This window comes from Temnothorax americanus, unplaced genomic scaffold, assembly GCF_048541705.1.
Source record: "Temnothorax americanus isolate GAGA-0224 unplaced genomic scaffold, ASM4854170v1 Scaffold6, whole genome shotgun sequence".
NCBI lineage: Eukaryota > Metazoa > Arthropoda > Insecta > Hymenoptera > Formicidae > Temnothorax > Temnothorax americanus.
Genome location: NW_027509751.1, coordinates 5,807,501 through 5,833,307, shown reverse-complemented (window position 1 = coordinate 5,833,307; position 25,807 = coordinate 5,807,501). Strand labels below are relative to the sequence as shown.

At 36.9% G+C, this 25,807-nt stretch overlaps 4 protein-coding genes and 1 long non-coding RNA gene across 13 annotated transcripts; 2 read left to right on the top strand and 3 right to left on the bottom strand.

Annotated features, from left to right (window-relative positions):
• Positions 1-118: 118 nt before the first annotated feature.
• On the top strand, positions 119-4,617 carry LOC143905168 (protein-lysine N-methyltransferase SMYD4). Its single transcript, XM_077420362.1, has 7 exons — positions 119-1,064; positions 1,414-1,954; positions 2,114-2,439; positions 2,849-3,057; positions 3,407-3,531; positions 3,614-3,823; positions 4,087-4,617. The coding sequence occupies exons 1-7, from the start codon at positions 755-757 to the stop codon at positions 4,406-4,408; spliced, it is 2,043 nt and encodes a 680-aa protein (XP_077276488.1). The 5' UTR covers positions 119-754; the 3' UTR covers positions 4,409-4,617.
• Positions 4,611-15,388, bottom strand: LOC143905175 (RNA-binding protein 1-like). 7 transcript variants are annotated; one of them, XM_077420375.1, is made up of 7 exons: positions 15,232-15,388; positions 13,460-13,676; positions 12,926-13,018; positions 11,298-11,345; positions 11,051-11,098; positions 5,751-5,837; positions 4,611-5,382 (listed from the first exon to the last, which is right to left on the bottom strand). In XM_077420375.1, exons 2-7 carry the CDS (start codon positions 13,666-13,668, stop codon positions 5,379-5,381), a joined length of 489 nt encoding a protein of 162 aa, XP_077276501.1. In that variant the 5' UTR covers positions 13,669-13,676; positions 15,232-15,388; the 3' UTR covers positions 4,611-5,378. The 7 variants fall into 7 exon arrangements, with proteins under 7 accessions (XP_077276501.1, XP_077276503.1, XP_077276506.1 ...); XM_077420377.1 differs by lacking the exon at positions 11,298-11,345; XM_077420374.1 differs by lacking the exons at positions 4,611-5,382; positions 5,751-5,837 and adding an exon at positions 8,155-9,391.
• A 1,361-nt stretch (positions 15,389-16,749) lies between these two features.
• Positions 16,750-17,788, top strand: LOC143905177 (uncharacterized). 2 transcript variants are annotated; one of them, XR_013259129.1, is made up of 3 exons: positions 16,750-16,948; positions 17,031-17,440; positions 17,661-17,788. It is a non-coding gene; the product is annotated as an uncharacterized LOC143905177 (long non-coding RNA). The 2 variants fall into 2 exon arrangements; XR_013259128.1 differs by having other exon boundaries at positions 17,031-17,591; positions 17,661-17,769.
• A 73-nt stretch (positions 17,789-17,861) lies between these two features.
• Med18 (mediator complex subunit 18) lies at positions 17,862-19,471 on the bottom strand. Of its 2 annotated transcripts, none has more exons than XM_077420373.1 (3): positions 19,277-19,471; positions 18,596-18,870; positions 17,862-18,487 (listed from the first exon to the last, which is right to left on the bottom strand). In XM_077420373.1, the coding sequence occupies exons 2-3, from the start codon at positions 18,799-18,801 to the stop codon at positions 18,028-18,030; spliced, it is 666 nt and encodes a 221-aa protein (XP_077276499.1). In that variant the 5' UTR covers positions 18,802-18,870; positions 19,277-19,471; the 3' UTR covers positions 17,862-18,027. The 2 variants fall into 2 exon arrangements, with proteins under 2 accessions (XP_077276499.1, XP_077276498.1); XM_077420372.1 differs by lacking the exon at positions 19,277-19,471 and adding an exon at positions 18,945-19,253.
• A 1,330-nt stretch (positions 19,472-20,801) lies between these two features.
• On the bottom strand, positions 20,802-24,642 carry Usp30 (ubiquitin specific protease 30). The gene is made up of 6 exons (XM_077420363.1): positions 24,162-24,642; positions 23,604-23,759; positions 23,219-23,382; positions 22,686-23,096; positions 22,061-22,399; positions 20,802-21,913 (listed from the first exon to the last, which is right to left on the bottom strand). The coding sequence occupies exons 1-6, from the start codon at positions 24,259-24,261 to the stop codon at positions 21,662-21,664; spliced, it is 1,422 nt and encodes a 473-aa protein (XP_077276489.1). The 5' UTR covers positions 24,262-24,642; the 3' UTR covers positions 20,802-21,661.
• Between the last annotated feature and the right edge of the window lie 1,165 nt (positions 24,643-25,807).

Here is a 25,807-nt window from a genome sequence, read left to right as displayed (position 1 = left end):
CCTTCTCAAAATAATAATAGCACTTACAAATTCCGAATAATGCGTAACTTTAGAAATCTAATGAGAGCAAAGCGTAACAGCAAGCATGATCTGGTTACTTTAATCCGGACATAGGTAAATTTACGTCTATGAGAGAAGGCGTTACGCGGTTCCGTCTTGCCGCGGTACACAGGCACCCACATTAAGATCGACAATATCTCAAAATAGCGTACGCCGAAATAGCCTCGCGTAGTTCTCGCTAGCCAGACACATCACCAGAAGCCAGTAACTTCGAGTCGTCGATCAGAGACACGCCACTGGAGAGCGTGTTCTCTAAAGTAATTCTAATTAATTTCACGTCACTTCTATACGTGATTTTGCTAAGAAATTAATTCGAGAATTAATCGCGAAAAAAATTAGTAAAGAAGGTGCGAGCAAAACATAAAAATAAAAAGTTTATTATTATCTATTATAAATACTGATAATTGCTAAAATAATTCCGTTAATTAATATTAGAAGATATGTGTTTTAATTAATAATTCTAATTAATTTTGATTAAATATGTGATTTTATGCATATATTTAATATAAAAAAGTAAATAAATAGATATTAAATATATAATTAATACTTCTCTTAATTCGAGAAAAATAAATACATTAATATATTACTATTATATGAAATCATACAAGTGCTCTAGTATCATTATAATTATGTCCAATACATATAATTTTTATTGTTAACACGCATTAATATTTAAAAAAACACTTAAAAAATTATGTCGGGAAATGCGACGGAAACGGAAATCGGTGGATTTTTCCGCTGGAATTTGTTAGCGGTGAGAAAGGCGATTCGCCAACAGGACTTCAAGAGGTTCGCCGCCCTCGAATCGAACGCCGAGAGAGTAGCTTTCGTTTTGAGTTACTCCGAGGCCTATCAGTTGCCCCTGGAGGTAGAAAAACCTATGGTCAAGGATAGCGACACCGCTATTCGATTGAAAGACGTCGGAAACAAATTTTTTGGTCGCGGCGAATTCGCGAAGGCCTTGGAGACGTATTCGAATGCAGCTCTTTTAGCGCCATCAACAGGTAGACACGACGCTCGTTATAATGTTCATTTAGCGCATAATCTACATAATTTAATATGTTTGCAGTTAATATTTATAATTAATATAATTATTATGTTATATAATTTTATATTAATTATAAATATTAACTGCAAACATATTAAATTATGTAGATTATTCTATAAAAAAAAATAAAGCAATCTGGATTATGCGCTTATCAAATAAATTACTGTCTGTTTGTCACTTTAATCATTTATCCGAAAATCTCTGCTGCAATTATTCTCGTGTTATTCTATCACTAATAACTTAAACCGTGATTTGTAATTATCGAACCTGAGAACGTAAAACATTTAAATCTTTAAAATGTTTAGAATTAAGCGTTATTCTGGCGAATCGCTCGGCCACATTGTACCACTTGGAGCGTCACGAGTACGCGTTGGAGGACATTGAGGAAGCCTTGCAACTCGGTTACCCGAAGGACCTTTTCTATAAACTCGAAGAGCGACGGGCCAGGTGTTTATTGGGCCTGAAGAGGCACGACGAGGCGGTCAAGACGTTCAGGCGGGCCCTCCAGGCCCTGGACGACGCCAGGATACCCTTAGAGCGTAAGCAGAAGTTCGAGGCGGACATCAGGGTGATGCTGGCCGTGATGGATAAGGGCAAACAGCTCAACGAGACCGCCAAGAATCCTCCGCGAGTTCACGGCAAGCAAAAGTCCAACGCGCATTTGGAGGACAGATTTATCCTCGAGAAAAAAAGGAATTCTCTGTACCCTGCTTGCAGCAAAGCGGTGGAGATCAAGGACGATGGGGGTGACGTGGGTAGGCACGCCGTGGCGACCAGGAAGATAACACCCGGCGAGATCGTGATCGTCGAACGACCACATTGCACATTTTTGCTGGCGGAGTACAGGTAGATCGAAGTATCATAATTAATGATAGGCGATTTTCAGATTCATCTCTTTCAGAAAATTGATCTTTTTCCTCCAAAAATCGATTTCTTAAATCGATTCTTTTAATTTTTAAGTCGTGCAAAATTTATATCGCGACTAAAATATGCACGACTTTCAAGGCTCACGCATTGCTACCTGTGTTTCGCGAGGATATTCGTACCGATGCCTGCGGCTTGTCACACCTGCAGCTGCGTCGCGTACTGCAGCCGCCGGTGCAGAGATGCGGACGCCCAAGTGCACTCACGGGAGTGTAAGCTACTGCCGGCCCTGTGGCACTCGAGAGTCTCGGTCACGTGCTACCTGGCCCTAAGGGCGATTATGCAGAAACCTTTCGAGGAAACTATGAAGCTGAAGGAACGTCTCAGGAATCCCGGAAGTGCGTCGAAGATTTCTGCGGAGAATCCGTATCGAGGGGATGACTACGCGAATGCCTTTTACAATTTAGGTGATTAACTGAGGAAAGTAAAAAAAAAATATAACAATGTTCTCTAAACAACCATGTAGTTTTGTAACACAATTAGAAAAAAAAAGATAAAATCCCGGATTATATAAGTTTATAGTTCAAAAGTAAATTTCTACTGTACAAATGTTTTATTATGCAAATGTGTACGCAAAAATTTCGTAGATTTTTACGTAAAAATATCGCTAAATTTTCACTTCTTTAACTTCTTTCAATTAATAAAATTATCAAGAATTTTACTTCGAACTTTTTTCAAGATAATTTATTGATTCTCTCCCCTATAGTGTTAGTGAAGCAATTATTGAAATTTATAAATTATTTTCTTTTTCGATACGCTCATATCCTTTTTACATTGAGATTTTTTAAAATATTTTGCGTATTTATATTTCGACAGTTACCCACGAAGACAAAAGGTTGCCTGAGGATATTTTTCACAGAGCCTACATGGCAGCCTGGCTGTTCAGATTATTAAGGGCCAGCGAATATTTGCCAGAAAATGTGAAAACCACCGATTCAGCAGATAGTAAATTGTCAGACGAGGAATTATTTATCGCGGGATTACTGTTGCACAATTTGCAGTTATTGCAATTTAACTCGCACGAAGTAAGAACGACACATAACGCATTATAATTCGTTCAATCTTGATGATTGCTTTATATAAGAACCGCTTTATAATATATTATCTTTAAATTATTATCTCTAATTTTTTTTTTACACACAACAAAGCGTTTTATTAATTTTTTAATTTAACAAAGTGTATATACATATATATATATTGTACTGCAAACTTGCATAATTATTGTTTTATCTATAAATTGAAGACTTTTTGGATATAATCGTGACTTTATTATTATGGACTTTATAATACAATTGCGAGAACAAATACAATGACGGCGCGTTATGTTTGTTCTCGTAACTCGTAATTACTTATCGTATATAGCTTGGTATCTAGATTTCAGAACTGGTAAGGCCGAAAGAAGAGAAAACACTCGCTAAAGCCAAGAGTGTGTTCATAGGCGGTGGCGTTTACCCTACGGTAGCGATGCTGAATCACTCGTGCAATCCTGGCGTGATTCGGTAAATAATAAATGCTCTATTCGCCGTCATTAACCACGCGTTATTGTGAACTAAATAGACCGAACTGAAAATTTAAATCAAGGTATTTCATCGGTACCACCATGATTGTTCGCGCTGTTCGCACAATTGGCGCAGGTGAAGAGATCTCTGAAAACTATGGTCCAATCTTCACAACCATGCCCGAGAGTGAGCGGAAAAGAAAATTGAGAGTGCAATATTGGTTCGATTGCAATTGCGAGGCGTGCTCGGGACACTGGCCGCTTCTCGACGAATTGGATCCAACAATACTCAGGTATTTGTCAACTTCCTCATATTAATAGATATTATTCCAAAATATATAATTGATATTACCTACTTGATTATTTTTCAATTGAGCGAATTAATTATTATTATAAATAACCGTTAACATCTTCAAATACAAAAATCATTTTTAAACAGAGTAAAATATAAGAAATTTCTCTTAAATATAAAATTAAATTAAAAACTATCGAGCTATTCTATTTTATTAATAACGTATCGTTAACTTTATCATGTTACATCAGTTCGTTCTTCCAGGTTTAAATGTGAGACTGGACCGTCCTGCGGTAATGTGTTGTTGGTACGAAGCGACACGAACGAGTTCATGATCGGATGTGCGAAGTGTGGCAAGAGCACGAATATCCTGAAGGGCCTAAAGGCCCTACAGGATACAGATGCGCTTTTTAGGGCCGCATCGACGAGTCTCGAGGAGGGCCGAAACGAGCAGGCGTTGAAAGCGTACCTGGAGATCCTAAAGCTACTGGACGAGACCCTGTCGTTGCCCATCAAAGATTATCACGTCTGTCAGCAAGGAGTTAGACTATGCTCCCTTGCTTTGGGCAACGCAGCTTATATCTAATTTCATCATGGAATTATATAAAAAATTTATGCTATTTTTCTATTGAAAAATAAAAAAAATGCAAATTTATTCTACAGCTAAGCACAAATTTGATGAATTTTAAATTTTTTTTATCAGAAATTATAAAGATATCAAACGAAGAATTAAATTTGCATCATAATCAATTTTAGGGAAGAAAAAATATACACATACGCACTTACAATTGTACAATTTTGTAATTTTTGTTTATTAATATGATCCATTGTCGAGATAAATAAAGAGGACAGTATACAAATTTCAGGCATAATTTCTCATCACGTGCGCGTTTGTAATACACAAAGAAAAATTAATTTGACTGAATTCTGCACACTTACAAGTTTATTTTGGGATTTAAATTTCAATTAGTAAATTTCAAGTACAAACTAATATAACAGGTACAAAATAAATGTTAATTTGCACCCTTTTGGGGGTATATCCGTACATGGCGTAGATGCCAGTGGACAAACAGTAGATAAATATTGATTTTATAATTATATTATTAATGATCATAATCAATCACCTTAAAAGTAATAGTTAATTTTAGTTTCTTTGTAAGTCTGTAAGTAGCACATATCTTAATGAGATTGATTAATTAATATGATGATGCGTGCTACAATGTGCATCATAATTTGCATATGAATAAGCATACATATATAATAGAAGTGAAACAAGAATACGAGTTTATAGGCGTTATTGACTATCTTTCGTTCACAAAATCAGTTCAAATGGTTCTCTTAATGTGCTTCCCATTTATCATGGTCGTTTATATTCTCAAACGCAAGCGTGTAGTATGTATGTGTGGTTAACACTCAATTTTCATTATATACATACAAAATTGTCTCTCCTTTTATCTCTTTCTCTCTTTCTGCATTCCCTCCAGAAATCGGTCCCGCTTTCTCTCTCTCTCTCTCTTTCTCTATCTACCTCTCTTTCTCTCTTGAACTTTTAGCACCTAACTGCAATTAGATAAAAAATATAAAGCTTAGACAAAAGAGTGTATCATAGCGCAGGTATATTTTTCTCTTTTTTTTATTTATTTATTGTCCTTATCACAAGAGAGGACGTTGCCTCTTTTGCGATGAATTTTCACGACGAACGCGAAATTCTCATTGTGTCGTACAATGGTAAAGGATCTTTTTCTCTTTTTGTTTATCTAATAACACCAATTTTCGACAAAAGCGCTGGAAGGCGCATTTGATCGTTCTGTTGTATCTTTATTGATTTTTTCTGTTACATTGGTGTTTTTTTTTTTCATTTATTGAAGAAAATTTTTGCTTTTTTTTTACTTTTTGTCTTTTAATTAGCAGGGTTAATATGTTAATACCGTCTGTCACGGGAATCCGAACGCGAGCGGCGATCTCGGCTGCGGCTTCGACTCAATGACCTCCTGCGGGGGCTGCGAGATCTTGACCTAAAAAATTAAAAGCAGTTTGACATCATTTTCATTTTGAGGTAGCAGACAAGATTATTAGAACACGTCTCTCCGCTCCATTACGAACCTTGCAAATAATTATAAGTGTCGCAAATAAATAATACATTAATATTGTAATATTTCTCAAACAATTGTTTCATAATATTAATATTATTTGCCTGAAATTATCAATTAATGTTACTTTAACAAAAAATATGGTAATTCTTCAGAATAGGGCCTTTTCCGAATTTTGATATTTTCTTGCGGTTTTCTTAGTAAAAACCTTTGTTGTGACTCCAACAGTGATAATCAATCGGGGGAGCCCGAAAAATATGCACCCTACCTATTTTTTTCCTATTTTAGTAAATCTGAAGGAAAGCTCACTCCTCTCCGATTTCGATGAAATAAGGCTCAATTAAAGCGTTTTTGCTCAAAATGACTAAAAGTATTTAATTGTTTAAAGCGCGTCATTAACCTATGTAGGTTTAGTAAGCGCTTTAAAAGTATTTAATTGTTTAAATATATGTTTCATTCTATATATAAATTATGTAGGTCCGGAAGTATGTTCCGGGACTTTTATTTTTGATATCGGTATATTCGGGACATTTGGCAGTTTCCAGGACTGTCCTGGAAAAAATTGATGTCCTACGGGCAATTTTCGGGACAGTTTTTTGAATCTGATTACATATATATGCGTTATATTCCAGGACCTGTACATTTCAAAAAACGGAAACAGTTCCGGAACATACCTCTGGACCTACATATTATATATAAACAAGCTTGTAAAGCACGCCATGAACCTATATGACCGTTTGATATGATTTTGTTCGTCGCGTAGTAAATTCTTCGTCTTCCTTTCCTCCCGTTCCTACTCGGCTTCATGTAAACAACACAACTTCTATAAGCACACACGTGTGTATGCCCTGCTTTAACGAAAATCACAACTTCTATAAAGCAGGGCACACACATACGTGTGTATGCCCTGCTTTAACGAAAATCACAACTTCTATAAAGCAGGGCATACACATACGTGTGCGTGAACCTCGGTTCGCGTGGAAAGTGTATGCGTGAACTATTTCGGGACTACCGCACCTCCCCCGAAAGAACGGGGGGGGGGGTGTGCGTGAACCTCGGTTCGCGTGGAAAGTGTATGCGCCCTTAATCTAGACATTTATCAAAAATAAAGTAAAAATAGGTAAAAAAAATAGGTAGGGTGCATATTTTTCGGGCTCCCCCGATTGATTATCACTGTCGGAGTCACAACAAAGGTTTTTACCAAGAAAACCGCAAGAAAATATCAAAATTCGGAAAAGGCCCTATTCTGAAGAATTACCAAAAATATTAATTATTACGATAAACAAGCGATTGTTTTAAATGCAATTAATTGTTAAAGAAATAATAATACTCAATAATTTAGTTACTACCTTCAAATGATATTGACCGCAATTATAATCATTGTTACTCCTCTAAAATAGCATTCATAATTAGTAATTACGTTAATTAACTAATAATTACAATATATTGTAATTTTTTATTCGCAAATTAAATTGATAAGATAAATGTAAATTTGTAATTTAATGTTTCATTTACTAACGCTCACTAAAATTTACGCAATTTGTTTTTACTTCGCAATGATCACTTGGTTATCGTTATAACAGAGCACTTGCAATTTAAATAAAATTACGACAAGTTCGAGATGGAGCGAAATAACGCGACAAAACACAGGTACGAAAAATCATCGCAAGGCAACTGTAAGAGAATTAGGATTATCTAGTTCCTATTTTACCTAAAGGGTGATGTAGTAAAACTATATATAGTTAGACACGATTAATAATGAATTAATACAAAATGACGTCTCACCAATCGAATGCGAAACCAATCAAAAAAGTAGAGGATTAACTTTAGTAGTAAAATCATTAAATTTTATCAGTAAATGTTACACCTCGATATATATATATATGCATGTATATATATATATATATATATATATATATATATATATATATCGATTTTATTATGCGTATCGGCCGGGAGTTTTCTGATTCAATTAAATCTACTTCATTCATTTATAAATATTCAATTACCAATTTCACTTTCTTAATCACGTCCTTCGAAATCTTTGTTTTGTCTACAACTTTGACGGAACACATAAATTCTTCATAGCCACAGACAGAACTCCATGCCGAAACGATCACAAATCCAAAACAAAAATTGTAATAAAGTAAAAAAAATATATTTATATATTAAAAAATGAAAATAGAGATAGATAAAAAATCTTTGAAAATCGGTGAAATACCAGATAACTGTGAACATGTGGTGGTAGTTGGTGGTGGTTGGTTGGTGGGTGGTGGTGGGATGGTGTGTAGTAGGTGGTGATCATTTCGCTTATTTTGCGTGATCGCTCGAAGTCGAAGGTCGAGAAGATCTCTCGGTGGCAACTCTCGCGCATTCAGTTGTTGTTGCGGCTAACACACGTCCCTAATCGATGGTCGACGAGTAGTGGCAGTAGCAGTAGTGGTAGAAGTAGCAGTAGCGGTAATACTAGTGGCAGTGGCAGAATAGAAACGTCGGTCTCGAAACGACGAACAATCGGGAAGACAGTCGATCGTAGTCAAATGGAGAGTCGCGCCGATGAACAGAATTACTGTACAGACGGTTTAATTCTTTTTTTTCTTTCTATAGTTTTGCATCGCGATTGGTTCACGAACTGGTGGTTGGCAGCCGGTTGCGGGTGACATTTTTCTCGGTGGCGAATTTTTTGGTTTTTGGCGATTGATTCGATGTGTGCTGCCGTTCCCCTAGGCTAAAGCTGAGACGAAGAGTCGAAGAAGGTGGAGCACAACAACACCCGGTGGTCGGTCGATTGATTCGGTTGGTGGTTGGTAGTGGTGATGGTGGTAGTGGTGGTGGTTGGTGGAAGAGTAGTAGTAGTAGTAGTAGTAGTAATAATAGTAGTGGTGATCGAAGGGGAGAGTCCCGTAGTGGAGTGATGGACGATTTTTTTTCGGTTCAAGACCGTTTTTTGGCGGTGCAACGACGGCGGACGGGGAGGAGGGGAACAGCAACAAAAAAAGCAATGTTTTTTGGCTCTTTTTCTTTTTTCCGAAGATAGCAGTCTCGGGCACTGGCGGTACTCCGGCAGCGGCGACGGCGCACGGAAACTGTTGGTTTTCGGTTGTTGCGCCCGTTGGGTGCTGTGTGCACGTCGCAACACCCACAAACGCACAACATCGACGAGCGACGTGACGTGACGTGACGTGACGTGACGTGACAGACGTACGGACGGCTTCCTATATATTCGGTGACTTGGTGGTGACTGATGGTGACTTGGTTGGGAAGTTAGTGGGCAGGCAGGCATATTTTTTTTTGTTCAGTTTGGTTCGATTGACGATTGCGAGACTGACTGATTCGCTTTGTTTTTTTCGTTCGCGTACGCATACGCTTTTTTTCACGGCGGCTGTAGAAGTAGTAGTAGCAGTAGTAGTAGTAGAAGTAGTAGTAGTAGTAGTAGTGGCGGGGAGACGAGCAGAGCTAGGAGCTGACGCTGGTAGAATCTGCAAACGTCAGTTTTAGCAATATAATCATCAACGTTATCATACTCCTGGCCACTATCGCGTATCTTTTACACGTTTCACTGTTCCTTTTTTTTCTTTCCGCGAACTTTCGTTATTACTGGGAGGAAAAAAAAGAGTTTGCGAATCGAGATGTATACAATTGCACGCGCGCTCGCTTCTCGCCGTTCTCACCGATCGATATTTTTTGCATTCTCCGTTTATCCTAGACTGCCCACTCGAGTACATACGAGAAAAAAAAGAAAAAAAACGAAGGGAGGACCTCTCTGTGCTCCGTGCTGATCGGCTCGGATATCTATTTATGTGATGGATGTATATACCTGTTTCCGTACGCATCACATTCTCGTCGCGAAGCATCAAGCATGTATTGACTTTCCCGAAATAAACTGATAAATACTGCAAGTTCTGATTACACCGATCACTTCCGTACGCTTGAATTACTGCGTGCTTCATCCATGCCACGGTGCGTGTGCGATAAGAAGTGACGAAAGCAGTGTTCGTTCATCTTAACTTCTTTCGGTATCAGAAGTCCCGAGACGAGCAGCAAAAATATATTTATACCCCGAGATTAAAATATATACCGTTCAATACATTCAACATAAGAATGTTACCTTCCCTTTTTTTTATAAATAGATAATTAACTAAAGACTCACGATATTGAAACTAACCAGTAACAAGAACTTCTTTTTTTATATTAGTGAAATGTAAAATTTAAATTAATGAAATAAAATCTCAAATTACTCTTAATATTAACAAACATCAAAGATTCCGTCAAATTAATTACAGCTAAAATGTATATTACATTTCTTGCATAAGAAGTTATTAATAAAAGTAAATCTGTTTTCAAATCAACCACCTCTCAACTACCCTCCCATCATAACAATCTTAAAAAAAGTGCCAATGTTTCTGAAGCTATGTATTTAATTTTACTTCTATCATTCGCGAACTTTAGGCACCGAGAAGATCCCCCATTTTGAAGTAAGGAGTAACATCGATAATGGCACGATACGCAAGTTTACACGCGTAATTCCGAGATGCAATTTTGTTGCTTCCATACGACGTTACCATACCTATCTGAAATTCCCGATCCTGCCTTCGCTGTTATTACATTACTTCTATCTAATCCCTCCTCATTCTCGTCTACCATCGCACAGTTCGTTCAGTCCCGTCCTCCCACTCTCAACTCGATTGCCGAGAGATCATGCATTATTTTTTCTTTTCTTTTACCGCCGCTCGAGTACCCACGAGTTCGCCGAAATCATGATCGACTACTCTCTAAGTTCTTCAGTTTTCCGATTATAAGTTTCGACCGCTTACGGAGAGAACGGTGACGAAATAAATGGAGAAATTAATTTATGTATGAAAATTTCATTGAGTTAAATGCAAATTTCTATTTTTTGTGTGTTCGCGATTAATTCGATTCCATCATCGTTCTCTTAAATGCCTCTAGTGAATATATAGTGACTACTATCTCGTGATATATAAATACGTGCAACATGTATATGTACTGTACGAGTGCAAGCAATAGTTATACCTACTGCCCCATCCCGTTTCGCCAGGACCGTAGATTCTGAAAACTTTTGCGAAGCGAGGTACGAAAAAATAATCGAACAGCGGAAACAAAAGAGAAAAATTAATTACCTGGAATAGCGGCTAATCGATGATCTCCGGGGACTTCTCGAGCAGGATCTACAAAAGATTAAGAATAACTAATGTATGTCTGCCAAGTGTTTTGCCAATGATCGCCTCGCGTCACGCTTTGAGAGATTTTCATTTGTCTTAGCACCTGAAAATTGCGATCGGCGGCAAAATGGGTCGGAGAGAAAGCAAAACGGATTTATTTGTAAAGAGGAGACGCGGAGATGGCTAAAAGGAGCGGGAGTCTTACCTCGGGTAACAACCAAGGGATTTCCTACGGGGGCTGCGCGACCTGGACCTACAAATTTGTTTAAAAAAAAGAAAAGATATATCGTACATAAATCCAAAGTAGTTTGCTAAAGCGTATGGACAAGAACATTGCAATAGGAAAGAGAAAGAACGAAAAAGAGAAATAGAAAGACATGAATGGTGATACCTAAGACAGTCTAGTGCTAAGAAAAAAAAAGACTATAAAGAATATTTAAAAAATGATTTAGCATGCTAGAAATATACGCTTCACATATGTAATATTATATATAACAAATATTTTTTGTGATCAGATAGAAAAAAAATTGCTGATAACAACGTTACTTTTATTTCATCGTTAAACAAATAAAAAGAGTTCGACCAAAAATTTAAATTCAGATTATTCAATTAAACCCATAAAACATTAATTATTATTAAATATTTCTTTTACGCGTTTAAAAACAGATATAATCTATAATGTAATCACCAGAATACTCTAAAAGTATCTTGATACATTATAGATCAGGCATGGTCAACGATTAACCACTTGAACTCCAATGCGAGTAGATCGTGGGACGTGCAACCCTCCACCATTTGACATAGGATGTCGGCTACACGTATGTTAATGCATATGATAGTGGCGATCCATGTCAAGTGTCCCACGTCTCGCGATCTATCCGCACTGGCTCCGGAGCTCGAGGTTGATCATGAGGTTTGTTCTTTTTCAAAGAGCTTCCTAAACTGGAGCACACTGATGTAATAAGTTAGAGTGAGACAAGTATATTTTGTTCCAAGTGCACCAGTTCAGGAAGTTCTTCGAAAAATGACAGACGGCATGCCTGTTATAGATGAATTCAATTTAAATTAATTCATTAACCAATTAACATTTAAATTGTATTAAAAGAAATATTTAATAATATCTGATACTATAATTGAAAGCAATTAATATTAACTGTGCTCGAGACATTTAATTAACTCTTAAGAAAAAGTTACGAATACGACTTATTCTTCACAATCTTTTGCCTTAGTACGTAGGAACAGGGCAATATTGAATAGTGCAATATTTCCCTATTCGCGCGAACATGCAACGTGGATTTAGCCGTGCTCTGGCTAATCCCCGGAATTAACCTTCCACCATATTCATGCAGAATAATATCGTCAGTGGTGTAATCTCTACGAGCGAGAGGCATCGTGCGACCTTAACTTAAAATTCGAAAAATTGGCAGTCTGAAACTGCAAACTTGCGATTGTGAACGAGGAAAAGGAGGATTAGCCAGACACACGACAACGACGAAAGAAAGAAAGAAAAAAAAAGAAGCACGATATATAAAAAATATATAAATATGCAAACTAAATATGTATATATCGATATTCCTAGACAGACATGAGATAAAATATCGAGTATCGCGATGGTGATGTGCACGAAAAAGTATTCACTGAGGGGAAGAAAAAAAAGACTCGTGCATTACTCGTTTCGCTGATAAGAGCGCACCCTTACCCTAAGGGCAAGAGAGAAGCTCTCCTGCATTTGAATACCTACGTTGACGAGGAATGCTTAGCCGTGTCACAGCTCTAACGCTTGTTTTCGCTGTAAAGTTCGCGATTGTTACGAAATGCTGCGGAATCTCTTACCTGGAATATCGAGGACCTGGCCTGCGACCACCGCCACCACGGCGACTTCTTCCAGAGGACATCTCAACTCTCACTCTAGTACCACAGCACCGTCTAAAAGATAATAATTGATGTTATCAGCTCTGAAATAATGATCTTACCGTGCTAATATGTTACTAGCATCTTACTGCTAATATCTACTGCCAATATATATTTTGCTCTCCCTTTGAATAAATTAAAAATCAAAAGACATCTCACCAATTTTAGGGATGAGTAGATAATTGCATTGCAAGTAATCAGAACTTTTTAAACACCAAGTAATAGTACAGTTTATTTTCCCTACTGCTTATAAATTTGCTTATATCTGAACTTTCATAATACTTTAACAAACAAATTGAAAACGAGTTGAAAACTAGAAAACTTATCAGTTTATCTTTATTAATGCAAAATATTTATTACTGGTACAAAGGTTTATTTTTCTCTATGGAAGCTAAAGCTCTACTCGAACTAGCAACAGTAAGCTCTTAATATAAGAATTACTAATTCTCGACGTACGTTCCGTCTAGGCCTCTCACTGCATCTTCAGCATCTCGCGGATCTTCAAATTCCACAAACGCAAAGCCAGGAGGGTTTCTGGCTACCCACACATTTCTCAATGGACCATACTTACTAAATGCACTCTCAATCTCATGTTTACTAGCGCTGCTACCCAGATTCCCAACGTAAACTTTGCAGGATAGATCCCATTCACGATAACGAGACATTTTCCTGCCTGCAAACAAGTACATTATAAATAATAACATAATTCAGAGATTTGTATCTTGCTCTATGAAAGCAAGCTATAGATATACTATATATAGATAGTCATCTCTTTATTTTTGGTAGGTTACTCCTTTTTAGGGTAATATTTTATTTGTCCCAAGACAAATTTTTGAAGCTTATTGATTAGCTACAAAATAGAAAATTTTTAGGGACTCAAGAACTTTTTTTCATTTTGCAACCAATCATGCTTGAAAAATTTGTATACTCACTGACAGGAATGCCTGGACACATACATATGAAACACAAATGTCATGGTACACATGTCAAATACATATCGAAATGTCCAGGCATTCCTGCCGGTCAGTGTACGATAACGGATAAATGGATATTAGCAGCCCTTCGTTAGGAGCGAAGGCACTTTCAATCTTAGATGTGGCTCTCTTTTGCCTAAGTTAAGATAAGTGGAGCAAGGAGTATATTTTCATCCCTTGTATGTTGTTCTGGGACAATGATCTATCTATATATAGTATATCTATGCAGTAAAAAACAATACATATGTGAATGCGAGTATAATACCAATGTGGAAAATAAAGGGTTTTATGTCTCATATACTCACAGCATAAATTTTTAATAAAAATGATGCAAAAGGTAGAATAAATTGGAAATGTTTATGGCTAAAATTGAGGCTTAATTTACAAATCAACAGTACTACTATCATCGATTCTATTATTTGCTTCTCAACACATTAATTTATTATATATATATATATTTTACAACTATATAATTTTTTTAATATATTTACAAATATATTAATTATAATAGGGAGCTATCCAGCAAGCGACACAAGTCGACACAATCGCATTTCTCTGTCTTTCTTTTTTGGTAATGAGTAACAAAGATAAAACGATACTTGTGTCGCTTGCTGGAAAGCTCCCATAATCAATCAAGATAATTGTGGTAATGGTCAAAGTGATAATACAAATATTCTTTGGCTGCATTCCGATATTCACTGTCAGCAACTTTCAGTACTGAAAATCTATAGTATACGTGACGTAAAATATAGATTTGCAGTTTGCAGTACTGACAGTGAATATCGGAATGCATCCTTTATTGCTTGCTACAAACGCCCTAGCAGGTAAGATAACTCACCCTAAAATTTCCAAAAAAAAGGGGGGGAAAAGAGAAAAAGCAACACATACACCTAATTGAATCACGCAATTCCATTATCTACAAAATTAGAGACCGCCTTGCCGTTCATTTTCTTCTCTCTACTTGATTTCTTCCCTCTACTCGATTCTTTATAAAATTCGTATAAGACGCGCGTTTATCCAAAAATTTTCCGAATGTTCAGCTCTTGGCATTCCCCCCTGCCCCCCTCGTGACTTTTCCCGCCATTTTGATAAAACTCGTCGTAAACGGCGAGTCGGTATCCAACAATGGATGTCGGCATCATTCGGGATCTGCGTAGTACCTTCTCCCTCTCGCAAATCCTGAACAATGTTGCCAAGCGGATGACTAATCGATGAGCCGCGTGGAGATTTGCCTGCTGACCGATCCATACTTACTTGATAGCAAATTTGCAGTATAAGAAACCGCTGGAGAGCTATCGAAAATTGCTGGTCAACTCCGGACACCACTGACCACGCCACTACACACGAAGAATGGCGCCGTATGCCGTATCAGCCGTATACCTGGTATACCACCGCAGGCCGTAGCCACAAGCCGGCTTGCACGATATGACGCGCTCCCTATCTTTAAAGCTGGATTCAGACAGGACGCGTCAAGCGTCAAGAACAGCAACCCAATCAGCGAGGTAATATCGGCAGTGGCGTAGAAAATATCGCCTCGCTGATTGGTTCCTGCTCGCTGTTTGACGCGTCCTGTCTAAATCCGGCTTAAGGTGCGTTCAGACAGGACGCGTCAAGCAGCAACCCAATCGCCAATCAGTGAGGCGATGTCAGCAGTGACGTAGAAAATATCACCTCGTTAATTGGTTTCTGCTCGCTGCTTTTGACGCTTATTTTTGCGTCCTGTCTGAATCCAGTTTAAATGGAATCTCGAATATTTTATGGGGCCCATGTTGGCGCAAGAATTAATAAACTCATTATTATCAACAAATTCATTAATCGAGTCCTTTTTGGATGTAGATGAGCGCACCATTTCTAGACATGCGTAATATATAAAATAATACAGAGAGCATGAGATAATGCATGAAATGCATTTAATAACGATTGTAATTTTTTACAGCAAATATACTCGGTTTTTTAATTCAAGCCCCCGAAAAGATTCGTGTGGGAGGTCTAGAAATGGCGCGTTTATCTACATTAGTCTACACCCAAATAAAAGGACTCCGTTAATAATCAGTGTACTCTATCTATTTTAATAAAACTTTTGTACATACACAATATCCTTTAATATTTTCTATTCTATTCCCATGAGAGATGTAACGATATCGAGTTGTTTGAATAATACGCACGCTACTGTCATCATATATTATATGTTATTGCGCATACGCCGAAAAATAGTGCTATCTGGCATCACAGCATATTCTCCTTCCAATTTATTGACGCTTGGCGCTGTCGCCATTGAAGAAATGATGCCATCTTTACCTTGATGGTATATAAGGATGAAAACAAGCTGTTGAACAATTGCAGAATTGTTTCCAAATTTTTGAATTACCATTGAATTAATCTGCTTATTGTCTTTATTAAATATCAATTTTATTTAGTTATTCCATTAAATTTTTAAGATATATATACACATAAATAAAAATCTCGTAATTACTTCCTCCGACTATTTCTCACATGTTATAAAAAAATATTTTTTTTACATCGTATCTCTTAAGGAGGCTCTTACCCGGCTGCTCTAATCAATGTAGCAACCGAAAAATTATCATCAATAATTGGTTATAAAATTATCGGAAAATTAAATAAAAAAATAAATAATGATTTTTACATAGTGTAAGAGTAAGTTATATGTTCTATTAGTGTAAATATTAAAATTTATACAATAAGTCAGTTGACTACGTCAGTGCTAAAGAGCAGAACATGCGCGTGTCACAACGTCGTCTGTAGTCTGTAGCAGTCTGCAGCTAAGTGAGGTGTAGCCGTGTAGCGTTGTAGCGAATGATGCGATGAAGAGATGGAGCCAAAAGAAAGATATAACGTGAGAATGCTGAGAGGGAAAATGAAAGGAAAATTCGCGAAAATAAAGGTTGTCAATGCGCGAGAGAATAATTATGCCGCTACCATACAGCGCAGAGAAAAGACATGTGCAAGTGAGGTTAGAAAGAATAATTAACATTGTTTACTTTTTGATTTTCAAGGTTTGATTGGCAAATAATTGAAACTTATTGTTTATATAGGTACAAAACAAGTCAAAAGCTGGAATAAATAAGTCTGTATTACAGCAAACTTATGAAAAGAACGGTGTTGATGGTCTGCGCATTTTATTAAGCCAAAGTATTGATGGAAAACCAAGAATTACCAATAATAAGAGAGTAATTGACAAAATATGTGATATATTTACTCTGCAAGAAAGCTGTGAAAAATAATATTTTTCTAAGAAATTATGATAAGTATAGTTGATGTGTTTATGTATAACTATATATATTTATAAATAAATATATATATATATAATATTTACTTGTTTACTCTTAATTAATAAAATGAATAAAAGATGTTTAAAAAACGCATTTTACTTATTTACGTGTAATACAACATTTGAAACTTCGCGCGATTTTGACACTCGGAAGATCATTCGTCCTAACCTCTCGTACGTCATATTAAAACTACAATATCTTTTATAACTAATCGTCAACACCAAGTTTTCTTCTTATCATTAGAAAGATTATTATTTTAACTACAATTCCTTAGTTTTTTGTTTACCTGGCTCGCAAACTTGCCAAGAAAATACATCACTTCCGGTAAAAATTTTAGTGTTTACCATATGCCCTGTGTTAAAAATGCGAATTTCAATACTGATATTTTTACAGTTTTTATCGTCAACCTATGCTCAAGTTTTGGGCATCGGTCCGTTGTGGTTCACTTTACAACATATATTAATTTCATAAAGATCTGTCATATTATGATCGAGGTAAGAGCCTCCTTAATAAATGGATATAGAGAACCTTTAATAAATCGTCATGACCTAAGTAAAGAATTAAAAGGCAAAGCAAAATCTTGTATTATGATGAATATTAAAATATGATTACAATTAAAACAAATGTTCTAAAGAGTTCTTCCGCCTTTTTTTTCAAATTACTATATGGCGATTTAAAACATTTCCATTTTTTAACACACTAAAATTTACACAAACTGCTTTATATAGAAATGATTCTTTGTCGTAGGAAAATCTCATGATTAATGAACCAATCTTTTGTAATCTATCTTTTCCAATTGCACCAAAGGTCGCAGTTGTTCCGCGAATATCCTCATGTCTTCTGCTATAGCGTCCTGTCCGCTGGGAGCCAACACGCTGAGCTCGACCAAGTAACTCTGTGAAATCATCTCCGGCACGCCTTCTGGCACCTTGCCCTGGTTTACCTTGAAAATCTTCGACACAGTGATCTTCATTCGGCCCTTGCGAAACATGTAGCCACGAGTAACGTACTCAAAGTCCAGCTTGCAGCCCAGCTCGGTTAGAAACTCCACCACGGTGTTGCTGGTAGCGATGTCGATGCTGCTGCGAACGATCGTAGGTCGAGATTTGTCACCTAGTTCGGGCTGGCCGATGTATCGCAGCTGCCACGGCATGTCTGCGTAGCCTGGGTCCAGGGTACGTCGCACTCGCAGCAGCAGAGGCTGTTCCTGCGGAGAACCTCTAAAAAAAACAAGTTTTTGTAATTTAATGAGCAAATCGACTTTGATTATACTTCTCACTGTAGCTGCATCTGTCAAAAACAATTTGGAATAAAAAAAATTATTGTACCTGCGAATGCTGAAACACATCTCATGGTCGTAGAAGCCTTCCGGTCCATGGTCCACATTATCGCACAAACCACGAAGTCTATGCAGCAGTACTTCCACAGAGGTATCTAACACCGATCCCTGCAGCAAATACTCCTGATTGGGAATAATGTTAGACTTGAGAGCAGCGCTCAAGCTATCCATAGCGGTGCTGATCGGGGCAGTCATGCTGGCTTATGTCAATTTTTTGACGAGTAACAGATTCAGAGCAGTTTAATAAGAGATAATGAAGAATCCCTATTATAAATGGAAATTGTTAATGCTTAATATCTTTTAACTTGCATTACTTCTACATATAATTTCTTACATACCTCTATTTTTATATATCATCTAATCTAATGCACAGTTGAACTTTCGCACGTTCTTTAGAAATCGAAAAAATTCATTTTGTCTTAACCTCAGAGTAAAGTAAACTACTAATTTATGATTTTATAAATGTCTCCATTGTGAAAAATAACAACACACTTTTATTTCAATAAACTTGAATTATGTACGTTTTTAAAAATTCCTTTTATAATTCACATACAGAATTAAAAGAGAAAAGATAAAGCGTATAGAGATGTATAGAGATCAATATCCAATATTCACAATTGTAGCTTAGGGCTTAGGGCAGGTTAGGTTGGAATTAGGTTAGTATACTAACCTAATCATCTAATGACGTTACGGAAATACTTCTCGACGATTTTCTGCTGATCCAAAAATCACAGCAAAAATAACTGGAGTTGACGAGGAATTGATCAGAAGATTTTCCACAATATTACAAACGATTAATTGTGGTGAAGAAATAAATTCAGAAAAATTCGGTTCTTATGCGTACAAGGCAGCGGAAATATATTTATTGAAAAATATTCTTGGTACTTTATGCCAATTACCGTTCCTAAAATTCTTCTTCACGGTAAGGAAAATATAGAAAATGCAGCGTTATGCTGTTGGGACATTATCGGAAGAAGCTCAAGAGGCAAGAAATAAGGACTATAAACGATATCGACTTAATCATAGTAGAAAATGTAGCCGTCTGTTTACAAATGAAGAAGTTATGCATATGATGCTCGTGTCATCCGATCCGTTAATAACTAGGTAGTTTAAGAAGTAAACCACATAAAAAAAATTTAGACTTAAGCGATGAGACGCAAGAATTACTTTGCTCTTATACGTACGTAAATTAAATGTAAATTGAATTTTTATTTAATTTCAATCAAATACTTGTTCCTATCGTTAATTTTTAATAAATATACACTTTTGCAATTTTTATAAGTCAACATTGAAAGATTCTATGATCATTCATTGCATATTTTACAAGTAACATAATTTTTTCCGCGATTCGCGCAAACGGCTCCACTAGTCCACTGTACTGTGACTGTGCGCCGGGCCGGCCGAGCGCGGCCGCAGCATATCCCTTAACTGGCTAGTTCGGACACGAACCATTAGCACGGACGCAAACCATGTGCGGTTACCGAGCGAACGACGTAGTTGAGTCGCACTTTCTCAGGCGGCGCGTCGGAAAATGCGACACAGAAAAATTGACGAAAAATGCCGGGATGGCCTCTCTCAGAAGGGGATCCTAAAGTGAAGGCTGAACTTCCTCGACGTCGGTAATGTCAACATTTCTAATCCTGTTTTCTGTGTCATATATCTATATCTGTTCTTGTCTAACGAGAGGCATCTGTCCTTGTTTCGATTGCTGCGCCATCTCTCGCTACACGCAATATCAACCTGAATGTGCTTTTGCACATATAAAAGTTTATTTAAACTAATCTTTTTTTCTAGGCTTTCAATCTTAGATCTAATTGCACGATATTGTTCTTAAATGTTGTCCCTAGGTCATGCCGGTCTAATTTTGTGGATATTTATTGTGGAATTTTTGTACAAAGCAAATATTGTCGTCACGTATACCAAAAATTAACAAAAATATTAATTTTTTCTCGTTTTCGATATAAATTCGACCACCATGACCTAGATTTTGATGCGTACTTTAATTCTAGTCGATATATATAGAAATTTAATATAAAATACATTCATGTTTGATATATATTACATACTTTAGTTTAACAAACGTAAAAAATAAAGAATGCGCAATTTAAAAAGTCCAATTAAAACTATCTCAATAAAATCTAATCATTTTAAAACTACAGAAGAAGGAAAGTTACTATGGTTGTCGTTAAGGTATATCTAGTTCCTGCATTCTAAATTTTATTTTACTTAGTTTTTTTATAAGACTTTAAATTACACGTTTACGTACCTAATGTTCTTAAAGTAAATTTATTCTGATAATTCGCATATTCCTTTATGCCAATCAGAGAAAGGAGATAGGATAATTTGATATATACAAATTAATAAATTCGCAGTCTTCGATAATAGTATTTCTAACAATTGCACTATACGCGAGGGCTCAAAGAGTCCCAAATATAAACGTAATAAAAAATACAAGATCTTGCTTATCCTCCTCAATAAATTTAATATGAAGGATTTGTTATTGGCACGATCTTAGTCCTTGTTAAAATAAAGATATAATGATGAACTGATCAAAGGATTTGTAAGAATCGACAGTCATCCTTTGTAGAAATTTACTATCACTATGTGTTATAGAAGCGAGAAATTTTTGTTTCACGAAACTGTTTCAGCAGATTTGTCAGCGTTTAATAATGGCAATTATTAACGCATCCGTCGCGAATGAAATACTTCTGAATTTCCGATTATATTACTGGATACATTTCACTGCTGCTATAAAATATCACCTAGGGACGCGGGCTTCGTAGTCGTATATTATAACAAAGGATTATCGCGCAACATCAAACATCAAACGATACTAAACTCATTATGAAAAATTCGACAGTCTCTTGTATTTCGCAAATCCATTCTTTCTAGCTGTGTTTTCTACGGTTGTTTATAATTCCTTGCAATTTCTATCCTTCCGTATGATTTCCGTCGCTAAGTCATTGCACCACTTTAAAACCGCAAGAGAGAAAGCATGTTATTTCGCGCGTTATTTCGTAATTTTTTAGATTGCCTATCACTCGAAAATTTGTTCCTAACTAGAATAAACGCTCTTGATGCGCTCATAGAACAGCAGATACGGACTGGCAAGCAGCACCTGCGTCAATGACACACTCTCGACAATGACGTCGGACGTGTACAACCATTGATCTGCTTTGTTTCCACGTCTGAAGCAAACGAAATGGCCGGAGTCCACCGGGCCGCGGTGCTCGATTACCGCGCACAACCGGTACTTATGTTTACCCTGTATCGTCATGAAACTGTTACCGAGAAACTTTGCGTCGCCCTGTAAATAAAGATATCAGATTAAATTAATTAAACACTGTCTGGCTAATCATAAATTTAAGTTGAGAGTATGTAGGATTGTACATTAACTATTTCTGGGAATTCCTTATTTGATATAAATTTACTAATAAATCTTTTTATAAATCACCTGCGCGCTTCTCTTTTTCGTCTCCGTATAAGTGTAGGGATCTAGCACCAGAAATTCGGGGAACGTGATCTGATCATCCCTTTTAATTGGCATACCCGAAGAGCTCCATGTGGTCCTCGGGATGTGCAAGCATAAACACTTGGGCAGTTTGCCGAGAGTGAGAGTCTTGATGGCAGTGCAACGCGATGAGCATCCATCGCATTGTACGTCACGCACGATTTCGCTGTCCACAAAATGCGACAGCAGCCGCTCTAAAGTGTGATGCTGCGGCACGAACGATGAAGTGAGTGGTGGTAATGGTAACGATAAGGTTTCAAGCTTATCATAACGTACTGAAGACTGCAAAAAAACAAAGAAGACTAACATTAAAAAACAGCATTATTAAAAAAGAGTAGAGTTTTATTATTAAAATTAAAATTTAAGATTGTTAGAATTGTAAATCATCTCGATAGGAAGCAAAAAGAATAAAACAATATATATCACTATTGACAAACATTTGGATCAATTTAGAAGAAATGTCCAAATGTTCGAATTCATAACGAATATCTGAAGAAAGGATGATACAAAGGAAATTAACTAGGACGACGAGAAAAATAGGTTCTCTCTTGTTTTTTCGCGACGATACCTTCCAGAAACAGTTGCTGCACTGAACTTGGCTAGTGATCAGGCCTGAGAACGGATGCGTCTCCACTGACACCGAAGGAATGTTGATGAACGGCATAGCGCACAGAGATTTCCACGATTTGAAGAGGCTCGTGCAGTCGCCGTTACTCTGAATGCTTCGCGACAGTAGCTCTGAGGATCTAGCGAGTATCATACCGGGCTTGCACGTGCTCGGAGACATAGGTATGGACGAAGTCGAGGTCATCATCTGATTGTTGCAGTTTTTATCGAAGCCCTTCGGTTTGTCGGAATTGTTCTTCACTGACGCGATGTCATTGCAGGAGGCGCTTCTGAGATTCAAGGTATCACCCGTTCCTCTTACATCTGGTTTGATAATCGGACTTGGTGGCAGTGCATCTGACAAACAACCTTTCTGAAATCGTGAATAAACTTTTCAGCAAGTAGCCGTAAAAGTTGAATTGAAGACAAACAAAATTTTTGTTTGCGATGTTTTGTCGAGAATTTTACACAATATTACATCGAAATATTGCATACCCTATTCACAGGTTGCATTTCAGCATCTAACGCGCTGAGAACTACATGGAACAGCTCGTGAGCGTCTTGATGACCAGGCATGAAATTCCACAACGAGCCGACGGAAGAGATAATTTCGACGGGTGTCACATTGCCATACAGGTCGTCCGCAAAACCGTTGATTTCTGCCAGGTAAACATTGATCAATACAATATAACAAGGATATAAAAACATAAATATAGAAAATTTAAAAATTCTAAAAATTTAGTACAAAAGGTCCTTGTCAGATTAGAGATTTTAAGGCTGTCAAGTAACAAATAATAAAAAACCAGGAAAAATAAATTTAAGGACAAGACGTTGCAATTTTAAAATCAAAATTCATGATGACATCGAATCAAAACCATACTTTTGAGAACGGAAAGCAGCGTGTCAGCAAAGTTTCTATCCTTCTTCTCCTGCTGCCTTTGAAGCCAGCAAATAAATGAGGGGCAAGCAGCCAGCGCTTGCAAAAGAGAATTCAGGAAACACGTATATCCCAAATTGTTGATCCCAACAACTTGACCTAGAATCAGACAGTAAAATAAAGTCACAATTAAACGTCAAAATTCAGTTTCTATTAAGCATATCATATATATATATATATATATATATATATCTTGATTGAGATTAAATAACTAAAGAAAAAATATTCAATAATTGAGCATAAGCAAAATTGAAAAAACACTATTTCTGCCTTTAATAATAAACCTGACAAGATAATTAAATAGAAATTATACATGGATTCTCTATAATCTTTACACAATTATATATAATAAAACTACATTTATATTCAATAGTAAAAGATATCATCGATAACGCTACATTATATTTTCCCCGCAGTTTCATTATAAGAATAATGAAAGACAGGAATATAAAAAGAGACGTGGTCTCGTTAAGCGTTTGACGAACGTAGCCCGGACGTCACCTTTTTTCCTGGGCTTGGGCGATGGGCCCCACAGGACGAAGAGGCCAACGGCGATGGCGAATCCCACACCGGCGAACATCGCGATTTTCTCCACGTCCATCGCGTACCGAATCGACCAGCACTTTCCACCGACACAGTCCCTAATGACGGAGCGCTTTAACCTACGTTCCGGCTAATGCAGCTCGCCCTCGACTTTCGTTCAGGCATACTTCCGCGACGACCAAGTGCCCCCTCGAGGGCCGCCGATGACGAGACTCACGTAGACGACGAGGACAGAGCCTCACTGAGGAATCGCCGAGGATACTTCTCTCTAGTACGGTCGCGTAAGTATCAGTCGAATGCGCGAACTCGCTCCGCGACCCGCGACACGAGCGATTTGCAGGTTATAGTCGATCGACGAGCGCAGAGAGAAGTCCAGAGAGCGAGTAGACGAGTAGAGCGACTACTTATTGGGCACGAACGAAGCGCGATTGGACGCAAAGCAGTTATTATAAATAATGTTAAATAATAAAATAAAAAGTACTGAAGACGTAAACAAGTTATTTCAATTTACATATAGGTAATGGATAAAACTAAAAGTAGAATAAGCTATAGTAAGGCAGGAACTACAAATATATGTATACGGTAATATAACTGTCATATATATGGAATAATAAATTAGTTTTCGTAAAAAAAAACGTAGCCATGTCCATGAATCCTGTAGGTGATGTCCACGAGATTTTGTGGTTCTTTTTCGTGTTATGTTTTTCCTGAAAAGAACCACCAAATCATGGACATTACTTATAGAATTCGATAACAATCAAATCGTGTCTAAAGGCCGTTCTGGTATTAGCATTAGCTATCAGAAAAAGTTTTCGTAGTACTATCTTTATTTCAAAACGCTCTCGATTGAATTAAGTAATGTCGTTCTTTCTTTTTTGCTAATAAATTTACATACGCTTCTTTATTCTTCATATAATCTTTACTTTACAGAAAGTTAATGTTAAATTAATTGTATCGGCCATGAGTATGTAACGTACTGTCGAGTGTATTAGTTATTAGAAAAAATTTCGTACCAATAATTTCATTTTAAAACGCCCTCGATCGAACTGACGACATTCTTTTTTTTTCTTGCTAATAAATCTGCAAGACAAAAGTGCGCGTGCGAAATGCGCGGCAATATAAGCTCGTTTATAAAAAATTTTGTGAGCAAAATAATTATTTAGTTAGGGAGTAAGTAATGGAGAATGTTTTATAATTTTTAAGTATCTTGGCGGCGACGATTCTTCGTTTTTTATGGATGCACGTTACCGCGCTGCGGGAACGATCGCGAAGAAATTTTTATATATACAATTTAACAATAATTTTCTGTGTAAAGTAGAGGAATAAAGAATAAAAAAATAGGAAATAAAGAAGCACACGCGTACGAATAAATTTGAAACATTTACGACGAATTACGTGAACGAGTGCCTGTTCCTTAACGAAAGACGGAATGTATTCGTGGACGCACATTTGAACTTGTTCGCACTCTCGATATTCATACACGTTTATTGAAGCAAACTCGCGCTCTCGTTCGCGTTCGTTCGCGATCACGATAAGTGAGAACGTCAAATACGCGATTCTCTTAGGTAATTATATAGAATACGGGCCTGAACACGAATATATAT